At 38.5% G+C, this 19,148-nt stretch overlaps 1 protein-coding gene across 2 annotated transcripts in view; it reads left to right on the plus strand.

Moving 5' to 3' along the window:
* MRE11 (MRE11 homolog, double strand break repair nuclease) overlaps nt 1-19,148 on the plus strand; it is a 79,356-nt gene that overhangs the window by 42,651 nt on the left and 17,557 nt on the right. For both annotated transcript variants that reach the window (XM_032852781.1, XM_032852782.1), the window contains 3 exons: nt 8,215-8,434; nt 9,614-9,694; nt 16,544-16,602. In XM_032852781.1, the coding sequence (XP_032708672.1) occupies nt 8,215-8,434; nt 9,614-9,694; nt 16,544-16,602 (360 nt within the window). The remainder of the gene's footprint in view (nt 1-8,214; nt 8,435-9,613; nt 9,695-16,543; nt 16,603-19,148) is intronic.

Here is a 19,148-nt window from a genome sequence, read left to right on the forward strand (position 1 = left end):
GGGAGCCCAATGCAAGACTCGATCCCGGGACTCCAGGATCATGACCTGAGCCCAGTTTAGGAACTTCTGGCTAGCCACCATTTTTGCTGAACCTTCAGGCCTCTGTCTGGTGCTTGGTGAATTCATGGTTGAAATTTTCTGATTATCCTTAGTATTTTATGATTGCTATCTACTATTTAAAGGTTATCTCATAACTAATTTACTGTTGGGGTTTTTGTCTTCACTGCTTTCATTTGTATCTGTTATAGCCTAGCAGTTCTACTTGGCATTAGCAATACAGTTATGGAAAACGTGTGGTTCGTGTCCACTAGAGACTCTTGGTTTAGTAGGTGAGGCAGACATATATAGAAAGAAAATGCTAAACCCTAGCATAACCTAAAGAGTCACCATTGCTGAGTTAATACAGCAGTCCTGCTAGCCCATTGTCATTTTCCTAAGTATTTCATAACTGCCCCTGACAGGTGGTGAATTACAAAGAGCCGAAGCACTTGACACATCCCTCAAATTAACTTTTATAACCTCCACTCTTTTCTCTGCTGCAAGCAAAAAAGAGTAAGACACCCTTCTCCTCCCTCCCCGTGGATCACCACCCTTTAAATATTTTTTACTTTATTTTAAACATACTTTTTAGGTAAAAGTCAGTACCTGGGACACTAAAACAGAAAAGAACCCTGCCTACGGAGAATGGGACTCTCAGTTTACTCCTTTTTCCTCTGAACTCTCTTCCAAAGGAATCTGTTCAGTGGTTTATCTACTAATGACCACCAGGTAGTACCACAGCCTTTAATGTGAGGCAGTCTTAGATCCTGACAGAGGAAAAAATCACGTACCAAATAATTCTTCAGTACCATCTCTAAAGGCCATGAGACAGACTTTTTTTCTTTCTTTTTTAAGTAAAATTTCCAAATCTATATGTGATTTACTTCATCGTCTATGATACCATACAGACTATTTAGGATTTTAGCCTGATCCAATAATGCACCTAATCTGGAATGTTAAGGATTAGGAATGGCATTTTGGGTATTATTTTTTTTCTTTTCTCTGTCTTATTACAAAAGTTTGGTGACGTGTACTTACTGTGGGGAAGTCACCCCCCCCCCAAATAATTATGTCCCAGTTCGTTAGAATACTTAGAAATTAACTCAGTTAATAACCTTCTTTAGAGAGGATATGGGAGGATCATCTTAGTGTCTAGTTTTGTGCCAGGTTTCTTCCCTTTGTACAATTTACACTGTCTTCATCATGTAATATGGGGAATTTTGCAACATTAACTAACATTACTAACAGTAGTGCCAGTATTGACTACAGTTTTCTTCCTAGCTCCTTCCTCCCTTTCATTAATAGCCTTCAGTACTTGATTATAGAACTAAGAGCTCTCACCATCCACAGAATTTCACACTTCGCATTCCCGATGTCAGACTCATTGCCCTACATCGATGTCATGGGAAAAGCAGAACACATTACCTACTTGGTTTTACTCATTACTGTTTTAAAGGGGAAAGGGCAAATGGTATTCATTAAATTTTCATTTATTGAATTTTTTCTAGATATGTCATGTGCACAATTTCAGTTTCCATCTTACGAATGACACTGAGAGCACAATAAAGGTTACGCGTTGGGGTGGAGTTGGAACCTATTTCTACCTTCAAGTCTAGGCTTTTCTACCATACCATGTCCTCCTATCAGAACTTTATATTATAACAACATTCATACAATGCATAGCCAATGAGTGGCTAAAAATGTGAAATTTCTGACAGTTTTTGATATGCAGAACATCAAAAATTACTGTCCCTCAGAAGTGTAGATGCAACTGCTGTACCATTTACAAGATGGTTTGGGGGAGCTAAGAGGAGGAAGCTAGAGATTAGGGATCCCTTACCACATTTATGTTTGTATTCGTCTTACCAAGCATCCTTCAAGTAGAAAAGAGTTTGCCAAATAGCAAGAATGAATACTAGAAGAAAGAAATGACTCCAGGTCCTTGGATCATTTAAACTTAACTCACCATTTCAATTTAATAAATTACAGAAATATTTCTTTGCATGGCCTTTGTGTTTGGAGTCCCTAAGCTGTTTTTCATTAGTCTTTTAAAGAATTTGGTGAATATTTTATAAAAGGAAGGTAGTAGAGGACATGACAAACTGCATTTGGGAGTTTTTCAGAAAAAAGCACTTTTAGGTTTAGATTTTTCAGCTACATTTTAAGACGTTAGCAGGTAATCGGGGTTTCCTAGGTAATTTGTCAGCTTGCCATAGGATGTTATAAATGGTCTTTGTTCTTAGCATACTATTTAGGACTTGTAATGGAATTTGAGACTTTCCCAATCTATAACTCCAAGCCATGTAGAATCATTTAGCTCAGAACATGAATCCTAGTACTGGGTTTAAATTATTTAAACAGACAGACAAAAGCATTAGTCCTTCCAAGAGGCTTTAAAGCCTCTTGTTCACACTGAAAAGCTCTAAGTAGTTTCTTTAACTGTAAGGTCACGTTTAAATAAAATGCCAAGCAGTAAATCTTTGGGGCTTTGCAGGCCATATGTGGTCTTTGTCACGTATTCTTGTCTGTGTATATGGTTGGTTATTTTTTCTTTGTTATTTTTTTGTTTTTGTTTTTAAACAGTCCTTTAAAAATGTGAAATCTGTTCTTGGTCTGACCCATAGTCCATAGTTTACCCACCCTCTGGTTTCCTGTGTTCTACCTGAATTTGAGGCAGGGTTGATATCCTCTTTCAAACTGTAATACCAAGCACTGTCAACGAAGCGAAAAGGCACACCCAGGAATGGGAGAAAATACTTGCAAATCATGTATTTGGTAAATGATTAATATTTAGAACATTTAAAAAATTCCTAAAACTCAGTCACAGCAAAAAGTGGATGACGGACTTGAACAGACATTTCTGCAAAGACGATAAACAGGTGACCAATATGCACATGAGAGGATGCTCAGCGTCACTAGTGAAATGGAAATCTAAACCAGAGCCGCTTCACGTTTATTAAGATGACTATTACAAAAAAGAAAAGAGTGTTGCCAAGAATATGGAGAAATTGCAAGCCTCGTGCATTGCTGGTGGGAATAATAAAAGAATCTGTGGAAAATAGTAGGATTCCTCCATAAATTAAAAAGAGAATTATGTGACCTAGCAGTTACACTTGTAGGTATTTACCTGAAGGAATTGAAAACAAGGACCAGATGTTTGTACACCCATGCGCATAGCATTCACAATAGCCAAAAGGCGATAGCAATTAAAATGGCCATCAAAAGGTGTGCAGATATACAGAAGGTGGTGTATATGTGCGATGGTGGACTTGTGCTTAGCCTTAAGAGGAATGAAGTTCCGATAACACTACAATATGGACAGACCTTGGAAACATGCTAAACGAAGTAAGACAGGTGCATGGATTCCACTTAAATGAGATTCCACTTAAATGAGATCCCTAGAGTAGTCAGTCGTATGAACAAAATATAGAATAGTGGTAATGAGGGGAAGGGAGGGGTTACGGAACAGGAAGTTACTTTTTAACAGGTATGGAGTGTCCATTTCAGTTTGAAATGACGAGAAAAGTCGTGAGGGGGATGATGGTGACGTTGCACGACAGGGTGAATGTGCTTAATGCCGCTGAACTGTACACTTCAGAATGTTTAAGGTGCTCAATTTTATGATATGTATATTTTGTCACAATTAAAACAAAACAAAACAGAGGTGTACTACCAGGATAGGAGTTTTCGAATCTCACAAAAAGGCATATGGAATCATTGTCCTACCAGTGGCTCTAGATCTGCACTTACAATGGCTCTGAACCTACACTCCTGAGGTCAATTAGAATTCCACTGCTAATTCTTGGAGGTAACATACTTAATATTTATCCGTAAACTCCACAATCTGTTGCACAGAAAAGTGGAGTTAAAATATTTGAATGTAATGTTAGATGATAAAATGAAGGTATGGTATTCAGACAGAGGAAAGGTAAAAATTTGGAAATTTTTAATAAAATTTGGAAATGAGGGTGGGTAATCTATTCCAAAAAATAATCACAGAAGGACACAGGCATCTTACAGTTTTGTTAGATACTGCCATATCCCTCCGGAGATGTGACACCCAGTTTGCATTCTACCCAGTATTTGGGAGTGCTTGTTTCCCCACATCCTTGTCATCGTGATGTATCATGACATCTTTTGATCTTTATAAATCCAGAGGGTGGGGGCACCTGGGTGGCTCAGTGGGTTAAAGCCTCGGCCTTCCGCTCGGATCATGATCCCAGGGTGCTGTGATCGAGCCCTACATCGGGCTCTCTGCTCAGCGGGAAGCCTTCTTTCCCCTCTCTCTCTCTCTCTCTCTCTCTGCCTACTTGTGATCTCTCCTGTAAAATGAATAAATTAAAAAAAAAAATCAAGAGGGTGAGGAAATTGTTTCTTACTATTGTTTTAACCCCTGCTACTTTTGTTACTAGTGACTCAGCGATTTTTATGTTTCTAAACCATTTATATTTACATGAAACACCTGGTCATGTTCTTTGCCCAGAAATTTTTGTTGGGTTTGGGTTTTGTGCCGAGGACAGTGGTCTCTGTAAGAACACTCACAGGAAAGTGCATGGACTCTGTGGGGGGGAGGGGTAGCATATTTTAGGTTATTTGTTGTGTAAAAGAAGGATTTTGGGGTTTGTTCACATCCAGAATGGGTGGTGAAGTAAGGGCCTTTTTGACATCTGTGGAGATAAGTGTGTGGGATTTTTTCCTCCTCCTTTCTATTAGTTTGGTGAGTTACATTAAAACATACTCTATTAGTGCCCCATTCTTGTTACGGCTTTGTGAACCTTCTGGTAACAGGTATCCTGGTTTTTCCATATGTTCCTGTATTCCCTTTGCTTTAATATTCATAAGTAAGATCCTGTAATCATCTTTTTGGGCCTGCAGCCTTTTGTCAGTTTTTCAGTACCGTGTTATGTTGGCTTTGTACAAAGAAATTGGGAGCTTGCTTTCTTTATGCTCTGGTACTATGGAAATAGCAGTGGCATTATCTGTTCTTTGAAGATTTGATAGAATACCTGTGAAACTTGCTGGTTGTGGTTCCTTTTCTGGGGGTGGTGCTCCTTTAACAATTTTCTTACATATTCTTTGATATTATTATTAGTCTGTTGAGACTGTGTGTCTGTTGTTGGATATGTTTAGGTCATTTATTATCCAAATTACTTAGATTGAAGAGTATTTTGTCAAGATTCTTTTAATTTTCCCTCAATCTTTTTTCCCCTCGATTCTGATTTTTAATGGTGTATATTTGTCTTTCTTTCCCTTTTTATTAAGTTAGTGATTTTTATCAATACGGCTTTGTACCAGAAGATCAGTTCTTAAAGTTATTAATTTGAATGGATTTTTAGTTAAGATTTGTTTATTTATGATTGTATCTTTATTAATTTCTCATGATTTCCTTTGGATGGGCTTTATTTGTCCTAACTTTTGAATATCAAATCTACTTATTTTCACTCATTCTTTTTTTTTTTTTTTAAGATTTTATTTATTTATTAGTTAGAGAGAGAGAGAGAGAGCATGAGCACAGGCAGACAGAGTGGTAGGCAGAGGCAGAGGGAGAAGCAGGCTCCCCGCTGAGCAAGGAGCCCGATGTGGGACTCGATCCCAGGACGCTGGGATCATGACCTGAGCCGAAGGCAGCCGCTTAACCAACTGAGCCACCCAGGCGTCCCTTCACTCATTCTTTTTTAATAGGCTGTAGGCTTTCTTTATAAACACTGCTTTATTTCATATATTCCAGTCTACAGTATTTTTATTGTTTTCTAGATTTCTCAATTTTATTTTTGTGATTTGGAGGCAGGTGTTTTTGTTTTATTATCATTAATTTCTTATTTGATTCATGGCAATTAGACTATATAATACCCTTACTATTTAGAACTTAGTTGATATTTTTGTTAGTACCCCATGATACATGAAACGTTTCATGAGGTCTTGGAAATAAGTCTATATTTTCAGAATAGAGAGTTAAACATACGTCAGTTAGATCTGTCTTATTAATCATATAATTTAGGTCTCCTTTTTCTCTTTAAATGTAGTTTTAAAAAAGTACAGCTGGTTCTTTTTTTTTTATGTTCTGTGTTACTGCAAACACTAACCTCGTGAACACTAACCCATATTGCTCCTAGGGGAAATAGAGGAGTGGGTTCCTGCCAACTACTGGTTACAGCGTTTTTATCCGCTGATCAGTACATAACCTTTTTCTTGTTTCTTTCTGTTTTAATGTATATTGTTGAGTCATTAACATTGAACTTAGAGCGAGCAACCCTGTAATCATACCTGAATGAAGCTTATCTCACACATGTATTTCATCTGTAAGGCTCATCACAGCCTTCTTGCACCTGAGCGTACTGGACAGCACTTCAGCAACACTGAATCACCAACCAAAAGCCCAGAAATGTGAAAACCTTGACACTAAATATGCCACAGAATCCTTGTTTAAAGTGTCAGCTGAAACAACAAGGCTGAGTGTCCAGTGTTCTTCATCTGGGAACATGTGTGTCAGGAGACTCAGAATTTTCCCCACTCTGCACAGGTCCACAGATGACTGTAAAAGTATCAGGAATATTGTTCTGGGGGTTACAAATAAGTTTTGGCAAGTAGGTGATTTACAATTATAGAATCTGGGAATAATGAGGATTGACCATCCTTCATCTGGGACAAGAAAAATGAGTTGAAATCTTTTTCTGCCATTTTTTTCTTTGTATTTTTTGTTATGTTCCCTGAAGTTTTTTTCTTTTTACACAGTAATGCCATCCAGCCCTTTCTGCCGTGATTTAGCTGTTATTTCCTTTAAGCTGAGATCATCATCATGCAGCTGGATTATCTCCCACCTCCCGCTTCCCTCCTACTTCTACCCTACGTGTTTTGTTCTCATCTCCTGATTTAGCCCTGCCTCTCTTCACTTCATGGTACCACAGAGAGCTCAGAAATGCTCTCCCCACCTGTTCTTAGACCCAGAATTTTTTATTCAAGCAAGAGAGACTATAGTTATGGTCCCTTAGAATATATAGATCAATTTTAGAGACCTTTATACTGCCTAAGACTCTTCTCTACCTTGTTCCTTAGGTCAGATCTTCATTATATTTGTTAACTCTTCAGAGATTTTGTATTTTGAAGTTGGAGCTATTTTCTGATTTTATTGAGAATGTATTATGTCTCATTTCTATTCTTCTCACAACATTTTGATTGGTTTAAGGGAGAACCTCAGGGAAATATTACTTTTATTTAACTTTTAATCAGAAAATCTGTACTCATTTCAGAGTTAAAATATTTCATTAAATCTCAAACTTGTCTTTTCTGGGCAGTTTCTTATCAAATTAAAATTTGTGGCATATTCTTGGTCTTAAGCTTTTATTCTTTTCCAGGCCTTCAGTTGTTATATTCTACTTAATTCTTTTTATCTTGCTTTTTTTTTTTTTTTTTTTAAGATTTTATATAGTTACTTATCTGAGAGTGTGAGGTTGCGGGAAGGAGCAGAAAGAAAGGGACAAGCAAACTCCAAACTGAGTGCAGAGCCTGGTGCGGGGCTTGATCTCACTACCCTGAGATCACGACCTGAGCTGAAATCGAGAGTCGGACGTTTAACCAACTGAGCCATCCAGGATCCCCTCTTTTTTTACATTTTTATTCTTAATTCTACTTAATTTTTGTGAGAGATTATTGCTCATAATTTTCTGATTCCAAAGTAATATTTTGAAAATCTATATTGTAGAGAATTTATGATTTGTGAATTAAGAAGAAAACAAGAGCACTGTAAAATTTCATCACCCAGAGATAACAACCATTTTTTGTAAGAATTTTTCTTGTTATTTATTAAGAGCCCATTGTACAGAGTAGCTCAGGTAATGACAGTCTCTTACAAATGGTGATGTTGAATTAGGGGCATTTGCCAATATTCTAACCAGTTCTAAAAGTTTTGATTCTGTGAAATTTTATCATTCTCAGTACACCTTTTCAAAAGGTCTCATTTTACAAATAAGTATGGCACATTGATCTGACAAATTGTAGGAATTGAATTTGATAGATGGGGAAGGAGAGTTTCTCCTGCTTGGTATTTTTATAGCATGATTAGTGAGAAATAATAGTGCAGATAGTTTGACAATATTAAATGTTATCTGAGTAACCAGATTAATGACTTAGGATGCTGCATTTTCTACTAATGTGTATTTTCTCCTCTTTCCCTCTCAGGCTATGACAAGGGCCAGAGCACTCAGATCTCAGTCTGAGGATGCTGCTTCCGCCTTTAGTGCTGAGGACCTTATGAGTATAGATTTGGCAGAACAGATGGCTGATGACTCTGATGAGGACATCGCAGCAGCAGCCAATAGAGGAAGAGGCCGAGGAAGAGGCCGACGAGGAGGAAGAGGGCAGAATTCAGTCTTGAGAGGAGGTTCTCAGAGAGGAAGAGGTCAGCACTGAGTACTGGCTTGCCCACGCATTCACACTTGGCAATTGAATGTGACGCACGTGATTGTATTCTTGTTGTCAGAATTAAGTTATGCAATCTTCTAAAAGTTTGGTTTTTGTTTTGTTTTGTTTTGTTTTTGTTTTTAAAGATTTTATTTATTTATTTGATAGACAGAAATCACAAGTAGGCAGAGAGGCAGGCGCACAGAGAAAGAGAGGGAGAAGCAGGCTCCCCACTGAGCAGAGAGCCTGATGCGGGGCTCGATCCCAGGACCCTGAGATCATGACCTGAGCCGAAGGCAGAGGCTTTAACCCACTGAGCCATCCAGGCGCCCCTAAAAGTTTGTTTTTATAATGCATAAAGTCAGTCTTTAATATAGTTCTGACATATATGTTTACTTAAATAAATTTTAATGGTCACGTGCACATAATGTTTTAATGTCTCTTAACGCTTTTTTTAAGAACTTCACTCCTCACACAGTACTTTTTGGGTACTCTCACAGGTATAAAGTAATAGGCAAATATGAGCTGCTAAGGAAAATGGCTGCTTAATGACCATTGGCAGCAGGAAGAAACTCCAGGTCATAAACATTATTATTTTTGTTACTATCATGAGATACAAATGTCCACATTTTTATAAAGTGTCTTCATAAAATATGTTCAAAAAGAAAACTACCCTAAAACAATATGATATCTTCAAGCAGTCATTAACATTAATTGCCATCATTGTATTTAACGTGGGACTGTTTTCCTTGGATAATCCAAATAATAGAAAATTGGTCATCCAGTGACTTCCTGGTATATTGTATAAATTTGTTTCTAGGAATATTTTCAGTTGTTTTTATTAAATATTTATCCATAGGAATTTTAAGCTGGTCAAATAGTACTTAAAAGTTAAAAATTTCCAGAGAAAGAGATCCTCATCCTCTAGTGATAGTTCATTTTCATTATTCTTAAGTTTATAAAATGTTTCCTTATATTTTGATTGGAAGATTATGAACCAAATTGGTGTAAGTATAGTTTTTGAAAATTGAGTAGACTATGTGTTTTTTGTTATATGTCTTTGACTTTTTATATAAGCTATGTTTTGACGTAACTTTATGTACATTTCACTTGGCACTGTCTTAAACCTTGATTCCTGATAGAATTGTATAGTGACTGCTCATTATTCTAACACTAGGCACTGGTCTAGAGACTTCTACTCGAAGCAGAAGTTCAAAGACAACTATGTCAACATCTAGAAATATGTCTATTGTAGATGGTGAGTATGGATTGCAAATGATTATCTAGTAGTTATTTATAAATTCCAAATAGGAAGACCTAGGAAATCCTCATTGGGAAACTTCATTGATTTCTGTTGCCGTTGTTGTAGAGTCAAAGTGTTATTAGGATTACGAGATAAATCATTCCTTAAAAGGTCTTTGCCATTCATCAGAGCTATTGAAGAGGGTGAGCCTTAAAAATTATTTTCTGTAGTCCCTTACTTTAGACAAATTTGTTTATTTCCTTTCTTATAGAGGGATCATGAAGATAGAAAAGTGAGTCAGTTGGTCAGTATGTCACCAATGATCAAGAGAGAAAGTGTTTACTTTCTTACACTCAAGCCCCATGCTGGGCTCCACACTGGGCATGAAGCCTACTTGAAAAAAAATAATAATAGTTTTTACTCTGATTATTTAGTACTTGAGGAGAGCCAGCTGAGTTTTTTTGTTTGTTTGTTTGTTTTGTTTTGTTTTGTTTTTAGATTTTATTTATTTGACAGACAGAGATCACAAGTAGGCAGAGAGGCAGGCAGAGAGAGAGGGGAGGCAGGCTCCCTACTGAGCAGAGAGCCCAATGCGGGGCTTGACCTGAGTGGAAGGCAGAGGCTTTAACCCACTGAGCCACCCAGGTGCCCCTGAGATTCTTATTTTGATTTCAAAAGCATGTTGTCTTTTAGGGAAAGGCATCTGAAGAGGTACTCTTCCGTTCTTGGTAGGAGTAAGGTAAAAGCAGAGAAGGGGGAAAATAGGCAGCATAGAAATGATCTTGGCAGAGTTCAACATGGAAAAGCCTTGACTTTGACTACGTCACTCAGACTCCAAAGTTTATTTTCCTTATAGACTCTACATAATAGGTTATTCTGAAGGTGAAAGGTAGAGTCTGGTACACAGTAGATCTGTATAAAATGTTCATTAAAAAAAAAAAAAAAGAAACAGGGAGATAGAAATACAAAGTGAAAATAATGCGTACACTTCCAAGTTAAGTCACCAGAAGTTGGTTAGCATGTGACACTAAGGCATACTCACCTTGACCTTAACCCAAACTGCCTTTTTTTGTCCTGGCTTAACTGTTTTATGTGAAGCTTTCCTTGGCACCAGTGGGCAGAATTAATCACTGAGAGTGAATCTTTGGACTTCAGTTTTGTTGTTGAGAAATGAGCTATTAGTTAAGCTTGCCTTTTTTTTCCCTTGGGGGTAGTCTTTTTTTTCTTCCAGCTGGCTGTCTTTGGTATTCTGAAGTTTCACTGATGAATCTAGATAGGAGATTCTTTTTTATAGGGCTTCATGAAATTGTGAATTGGTGTCTTTCATGGCTCCTAGAAAATCCTTTCCCTTTAGATAATACCTCTGTGCTCTTTTTCTCCTTCCTTCAGAGTCTTCAGAAGTTAAATAAATCTAAGAATCACTCTGTCCTCCCATGACTATTAATCTCTTGTATTTTCCCTTGCTTTATCTTCCTGCGCTATATTGATCTTCCAATTCACCCATCTGTTGTTTTTGTTTTTGTTTTCTTAAGTAAACTCTGACCTCAACATGGGGTTCAAACCCCTGACCTGAAGATAAGAAGTTGCTTGTTCTGTAGACTGAGCCGAGCAACCCCCATGCCCATCTATTCTTCAAACTGTCCTTTGAAGTTTTTATTTTGTTGTTTTTGATGTGGGTAGAAATTCTACTTAGTTCTTTTGAAATACACTGTGTGATTTTAAAAATTCCCTGCAGATGTTTTTAAGCCTGTCTGTAATTTTTTTGTGCACATAGTAAAGATATTTGTTCTGTATTCTGTGTCTAATAACCCAGTGTCTGAATGCCTTTGGCTTCTTTTTATTGTCCATTTCTGATTTCTGTTTCTGCTTGTTCTCATTTACGATGACTTGTTTCCTTGTATGTTTTGTTATCTGTTGTCCCTAAGAAATGATCAGCAGGAGTAATTTGAGATCAGAGATGAAGTTAAGTTCCCCCAGAGTTGATTCATACTTGTTTCTCCAGGCTTCTAGAGGCACCACAAGTCTTAGGCCACATTAAACTACATTTAAAGTTGTGAATTGAGGTTCAACCAGCTAATAATGTACTTGCAAAATCCTGTTTTTACATATGCTTCTCTCCTTAACCATTGTGGTCCCAGCTTAAGGTAGGGAGGACATGCATCAGGTCCCCTCCCACCACCAGTCTTGATCAGGCCTTGACAGTTCTCTCTACAGAACTGTCAAAACCAGTGTGAACATTTGTCCAGATCAGCAGGTCCCCAGAGAAAAGGATTCTGCTTGCCTGAGTTGGAGCTTTTCTTCTGTTTTGACCCGTTAATTCTTTATGTGACCAGGAACTCAGTGCCATTAGAAAGTTTTTATGTGTTTGATGAAGCAATTTGTGTTGCTTTGAGCATCAGTGTTTGTCTGAAAATCTAGCCCACATAAACAAATACAGAGGTTTTTATCTTTATTTTCTTTCTTCAAAACTCATAGGTGGCTGCCTCCTGTGCATCTAGAACTTTATATCTCATAGGGTTTTTGTGAACATTTTTTTTTTTTTTTCAGTTTCTACCCTTGGATCTTTTCAGAACTACTATGCCTGTGAGACTTGTAACAGATACTCTCTCATGAGCTCTGCTCTGTTACCCATTGATAATGTGGAAGAAAGCTTCTGTTTGTATAGAGAAGACAGAAGACCAGTTACAGTGCTTTAAAATGTTCACAAATAATCCTTTTTTTTTTTTTTAAGATTTTATTTATTTATTTGAGAGAGGGAGAGAGAATGAGAGGAGATATGTCAGAGGGAGAAGCAGACTCCCTGCTAAGCAGGGAGCGCAGTGTGGGACTTGATCCCGGAACTCCAGGATCATGACCTGAGCCAAAGGCAGTCGCTCAACCAATTGAGCCACCCAGGCGCCCCCACAAATAACCCTTGTTTTTAAAGTAATAATACTCATTTGTAAAAGGTAAGCCAAATTAATATGAAACTTAAATTTCCTGAATTATGTTGAGGAAAAAAATCTATTTGTTATGCCTTTTGCAGCAGATGGTATGGTTAAGAACCTGAGCTTTGGAGTCAGACCTGGTGTGAGTGGGCCAGCAATTCACCAGCTGGATCCATGCCCATAAACCAGGGGAGCATCAGCAGAATGAGGTCAGAGTCATTCTTCTTCATCATCATGGTGTCCGTAGTGCCTGGCTGGCATAGATGCTCATTAATGCTTGAGAATGACTGAATAAAAGTTACTTAGAGATTGGATAGCATAAAGGTTAAAAACATGGTTCTAAAGTCAGCCATTGGTTTGACTTGACTCCTTGATTTACTAGCTATGTGTCCTTTTAGGCTTTTTATCTTCAGTGTCCTCGTCTGTAAGTAGGCTGATGATTGCATTTATCCCATTGGGGTTTTTTTGAGGATTAATGAGAAAATACATGTGGACTATTTGGCATAGTATATATACATGTTAAGCCCCAGGAGGCGTAAACTGCTTCTTTCTATTCTATAAGCTTCAAATCCTTAGCTGTAAAATTGGCAGCATAGTACTGACTCTACAGAGTCATAGCAAGTATCAGTTGAACTCATGGGTATACATTACTTAGCACAGGATTTAGTAAGAATCCAAAAAATGATTGCTATTAGCATTAGTGGCAGTGGTGCCTGGGTGGCTCAGGGTCCTGGGATCGAGTCCCGCATAGGGGTCTCTGCTCATCATGGAGTCTGCTTCCCCAGGCCTGCTTCTCTGCCTACTTGTGATTCTCTCTCTCTTTCTCTCTCTCTCTGTCAAATAAATAAATAAATAAAAATCTTTAAAAGCAGAAACTTCCAAATCCCTGTTGTAAATGGAGGCATGAAGAGAGCTGTAACAGTACGATTCTATTATTAACAAGCCCTGTGGAGTGTAGAGATTTATTATTGTACTGGAATTTTATTGGAAACGGTAGATATTACACTTCAGCCAGCAGCAGTTGTAAATAAAGAGTTGACAGCCCCAGTTTTTCCCTTGAAGTTTGTCTGCAGAGGGTGGTGACCGAGTGAGTGGTGGCTCTGAAGGCTCTGTGATTCCATGTAGTTTACCGTCATGGCGGCCGCTAGCTACGTTATCAGAGTACCTGCTCCTCCTAGTCTCTTGGCAGAACTATTTCCATTAATCACCTCTTCTTATCTTTGCAACGATTTTCTGCATGAATTTTGATTAACACTATTTTATGATGTAAGAAAGACATTAGGGTTCAAAGCTGATGGCCAAGAAGAAATTCTTGAGACATCTTTGGTGCAAAAGGATGGTTGTTTTTTTTTTTAAAGCACAGGGACAGGACTTGGGCAGAAAGAGCTGTGCTGAGTTTATGAGGAGTGGCCCATTTTATACTTTCAGGTTGGGAGGGGGTTGGGGATAGTGTAAGCCTCCCAGGTATTTTGGAAACAAGGTTTCCAGGATCCTGAGGGGGTTAACTGTTGTTAGGAAAGGTAATTTTATTATTGTTTAGTAAAAACTCTGTCATGAGACCCTTCAAATATATATGGGTGGGTCCTGTACTTAAGGGATGATTGTCAACATGTATTTTGGGGATAGAGATAAAGCAAGTTTCCAAAGGAATTTTTATGTGTTAAAGTAGACTTAGGGGGTCCTGGAGTTGGGCTAAGATTACCCTTTGCCCTGAGCAAAGTATCAACTTCAAGGTAGTTGAGTCCCTAAAGGAATGTCACTCTTCTGTTTCAAGGACTTGCCAGTGGGCTGTAGGTAGTATGGAAATTCAGTAATTTTTCTTCTGCCTTTATTTCCCACATCACTTTATAGGCGGGGAAATTGAGACTTAAGGAGGCCAAGGAGCTTAGCTCTGGTCACCCAGCTAGTCAGTCAAAATGAGTTTAACTCTACAACCACCATACTGTATTGCCTTCCTAACTTAACTCGGTGCTTATTTTTCTGATAAGGTTAATTTATCTCACTGACATTTGTTGGGGATATAAAGAAAGGAGGGCCATTTATTTATTTATTTTTAAGGCGGGCTCTTCAGGATCTGAGAGTCTGAGGATTCAATTAGTCAATAATTACTGAGTAGAAATATTCTTTAAGAGTCATGATGGCTGACTTTTTTCATTCAGTTGCCCTCTTTAGCCTTTCAAGTAGTTAGGATGTAAGGCCCTAGTAATTGAGTAGAGCGGATAAGAACTTTGCTTTTGCCCTTAATTTCTCCTCTCAGATAGACATCACAAGACTGGGGATAGAACCTGGAATAGGAAAAATGAACAAATCATAAATTTAGGCTAGATAGAACAATTTCTGAGTTTTCAGACTACAAGAATTTTGGACTTTGTGGGTTTCTCTGAGCTTTTGACTTTTTCGGGGCCTCTTTCTTTTTTTCTCCTCTTACCCTGTTTAATTTGGGGGTTGTCTTGGGGAAAACATTGTTTTATATTAAGAAATTGGTAAGGCTTAGGAGGAAATAAAACTCTAATTGGCAGTTTGAAATTTATTCTAGGTTTTAAATATTCTGTACCCAATTCATTGTAGTGGGAGTGGGGCAAGGGAGGGGATGCGGGGGCTCACACCACTAAGCAATTCTTAGCTATCAGCTGGGTTTCCTACAAATTGACTCAATTCTGACATTGTCTACCCAGATGTAGCATCAGATTCCTTAGGGTAAGGGCTGAATTCCACAAGACTGCCTCCCTCCACTTCAGAGGCTAATCAGAAATCTAGCTGTGCTTTTTATCCGTCTTTTTCCCCTAATTTCCTCTTCGGGTTTAATTAATTTCCTGGGGCGGCTCACAGAACTCAGGGAACTAGTTAATTCACTAACTTACTGGTTTATTACAAAGGATATAAATCAGCAGCCAGATTAAGAAATACAAAAGGTAAGGTTGCAAACAAAGGATTTGTATCCTCAGAGTTTGGGGGCCAGCAGCCTGGCAAGTGGGAGCATTCTAGTTTACCACCTCTAAGCTTGCTGAACCCCTCCTTTGGGTTTCTGTGGCAGCTTCATTACCATTAATTGATTAAATCATTGGCTATTGGTGATTGATTCAACCTCCGGTCCCCCTGTCTCCTTGGAAATCTTGGGGTGGGACTGAGTTCCAGCCTTCATTTCCTGATTTCCATGTTGGTTCCCTGGCAACCAGCCCCCAGATTTAGGTTTGGTTTGAAAGTCACTTCATTAACATGACAAAAGACACTTCTCCGGCTCTTAGTACTTAGGAATTTCCGGGTACTAGGAGCTCTGCCAGAAATGGGGACTGAGACTAAACCCGTATTTCTTATTATAAAATCGTAGTATCATGATTTTGATCTTGGGAAATATAAAGGGTTAGCTAAACTTCATGTTTCTAAGTTTTTAAAGCTAAAATGTGAGGATTTAAAGGGAAGTTTTATCATAGTGTAAAAGATAACGCTGTTTTCTAGGATTTCCCCTGGACTTTCTTAGATAGTGAATATGGCTAACAAAGTAGAGGAGAATAAGAAAGCTCTTACTGGAACCACATAGTTCCTGATCTAGCCACAGGGAAAGATACTGCCAACTGTAAGGGAAAGAAGACATGAGGAGGGTTACCTTTGATATATTTGGAGTTTAATCCATTTGATGATCAGATTTTATCCTTCATATAGTTCCTATAAAATATTTTTAGTGTAGGTGTATTTATGAACATCACCTATTATTTTATTTGAATAAGCCATGAAATCAGGAGACTGGCAGTTAGGCATTGATTTATTTGAACATATAATTCCACCTCCCTTTAGATTTTAAAAAATATAAATGTTTTATAATTGGCTATCATGGATTTTTGTAGATTGAGCCTACAAAGTCTGAAGATAAAGATAGGTACAATTTTTTCTCAGTTATTTTAAGAATAACATAGTGGATGTTTATTCTTTCACATTATAGCCTTTAAATCTGCAAGACAGCAGCCATCCCGAAATGTTGCTACTAAGAATTATTCAGAGGTAAGATGAAAAGTTTTATAGTTGTGTGTTAATAATTTATGCTGCCTGCGTTTTGAATTGTCAATTCTTTGATCTACAAAGTAAATGAAGAAAAAGTGGGAAACATTAAAGCTGGACAGAATATTATGGGTTATCCAGACCAAGGGCTTCTAGGATTTTTTTTTTTCTTTAAATACTGGATCTCGGGCATCTGGGTGGCTCAGTCATTAGGCCTCTGCCTTCGGCTCAGGTCATGATCCCAGGGTCCTGGAATCAAGCCCGGCATCGGGCTCCCTGCTCAGCGGGAAGCCTCCTTCTCCCTCTCCCACTCTCCCTGTTTGTGTTCCCTCTCTTGCTGTGTCTCTCTCTGTCAAATAAATAAAAATATTTTTTAAAAAATACTGTATCTCATGATTAAGAACCCATAAATGTGTGTTTACAGTAATATTTTCAAGGATAACATTGTTGAGCCAAAAAGGTCCATGCATAGAATATTAATATTGAAGATTGGAGTTCAGTGCATATAGAAGTCTTATTTAAATCTGGCTTCCTTTTGTTACTTATCCTCTCATGATACCACGGTTGGTTTGTTGATGGCTGGGAGCTAGACTCAAGACAGATTAAGTAGTCAGAATGTAAGGACCTCTGTCTTAAGCTCTAGATTCAATAACATAGGCCCTCTGCACTTCCTTTGGATTACAAGATTTTATATGTGTTTGAAGCGCCTATTACCTTACTTTCAAGACCCACATGTCTTTACGCCTAAGGCGGTGCTTTTGCTTCTGTGTCAGGGTTTCTCCATAGCAGCACTGTTGACCAGATAAGTCTTGAACCAGGTAAGTCTTACTGGGAGGGACTATCCTCTGCATTGTGGGGATTTTAGCAACATCTTACCCTCTATGCTCTAGATGCCAGTAGCAACCCCCCCCTAATTATGACAATCAAAAATGTCTCAGACATGTCCCAAAGTTTCCAGAATAATAGCCATTATCACCTGCAGTTGAGAATTTGTGTTCTGTGTCATACCGGCCCCAGCAGCATTCTCTCAAATTTCGTTCTTCAACTCTTGAATATGTGACAAAAGTTACCCACCCTTCTGTTCCAGGAAACTTCTCTGCTCTGATTTCATTTTGTCCTTTTATATCCCTTAACCTCATCTTTTTCCTGCCTTCTTCCTATTGTTGCTGATGTGTGGGTGCCAGTGCTAATAATTATTATCCTGAGCTCCATTTTATTATTTGCTTTCAACTATTGCCTGTTGTCAATTGCAGATCATCTAAGAGCAAAATAGCACACCCACAAAGTAGCTTCTTTTCTGGATTTTTTCTCTTGCAAGACAGGAACATGAGTTCAAAAGGAATAAGTTGTGCTAAAATAGCTTTTTTTAATTCATTCATTGTGGTTACACAGTGGTAGATTGGGGGAGCGTTGAATACCTTTGATTCCTTCAAGGCACATAAGACAATATTCTGGTGGTTTTATGACAAAATGCAGAAACATTGGCCGGATTCATAGTTTCTTGGACAACTACATTTAACAATTTTTTATTAATAGTTTTAGGTCAGCCTGGAGGGGGATCTCTCAGATACTGTTTTCACTGTTTCACTGCTTTGTTCCTTAGCTGCAGATGTAGCAACTGTGTGTATTAAGTGTCAAGATAATACAAAATGTAGAGAGATAAGTAAGTAGTATTTTTTTCTTTTTTTTTTTTTTTAAAGATTATTTATTTATTTATTTATTTGACAGAGATCACAATAAGTAGGCAGAGAGACAGGTAGAGAGGAAGGGGAAGCAGGCTCCCTGCTGAGCAGAGAGGCGGATGTGGGCTTGATGCTGGCTCCATTTCTGGACCCTGGGATCATGACCTGAGCCTAAGGCAGAGGCTTTAACCCACTGAGCCACCCAGGCGCCCCAGCAAGTAGTTGTTAGGGTACGGAGTCACCCACCCCTCAATTAGACAGAGAACACTCTCGATAATGCACGTCACACAGCGTGGTTTATTTCCAGCTCTCTGGGGTCCAAGTATCCGCCCGGTGCAGCGGGTTTCAACAAGGACCCGGAGCACTCAAAGCCAAGGGTTTATATAGCATTTTCAAGGCACTTCTTCATAGCTACATACATATCTTACGCCCCACTTTGACTGTCTAACTTTGTTTAACCTTTGCCACCCCGGCATCACCCTGGTGCCATCCTGGCGGTTAAGTGAGATTTAGGTTTAGAAGAAATTTAACTTTATTTACATTTCCTTCTGCCTCAGCCTCCCTCAGTTTTATGGTGTGACCTTAGACCTTGAGGAACTGAGCCATTTGTCTCTGGCCATTGAAGAGATAGCCCTTTTTGTTGTAAATCACCAGGACATTAACCGAGGGAGACTCCTGTCTTGCCGGATTGTGATCTCTGCAAGTTAACTATTTGTTTTTCTTTAACATTTGGTCCCTGTGGCGCCACCACCTAACCACCGTGGTGGTATATGATTAAGTTGTTTTTTCAGGTTTTAGCTATTTTCTCTTGTCTCAAGTTACTTGCGCCTGTGGGCTGGTTAGGGGCGCTCAGTAAAATGGCTTCCC

This window comes from Lontra canadensis, unplaced genomic scaffold, assembly GCF_010015895.1.
Source record: "Lontra canadensis isolate GAN:19392208 unplaced genomic scaffold, GSC_riverotter_1.0 scaffold7, whole genome shotgun sequence".
Lineage (NCBI taxonomy): Eukaryota > Metazoa > Chordata > Mammalia > Carnivora > Mustelidae > Lontra > Lontra canadensis.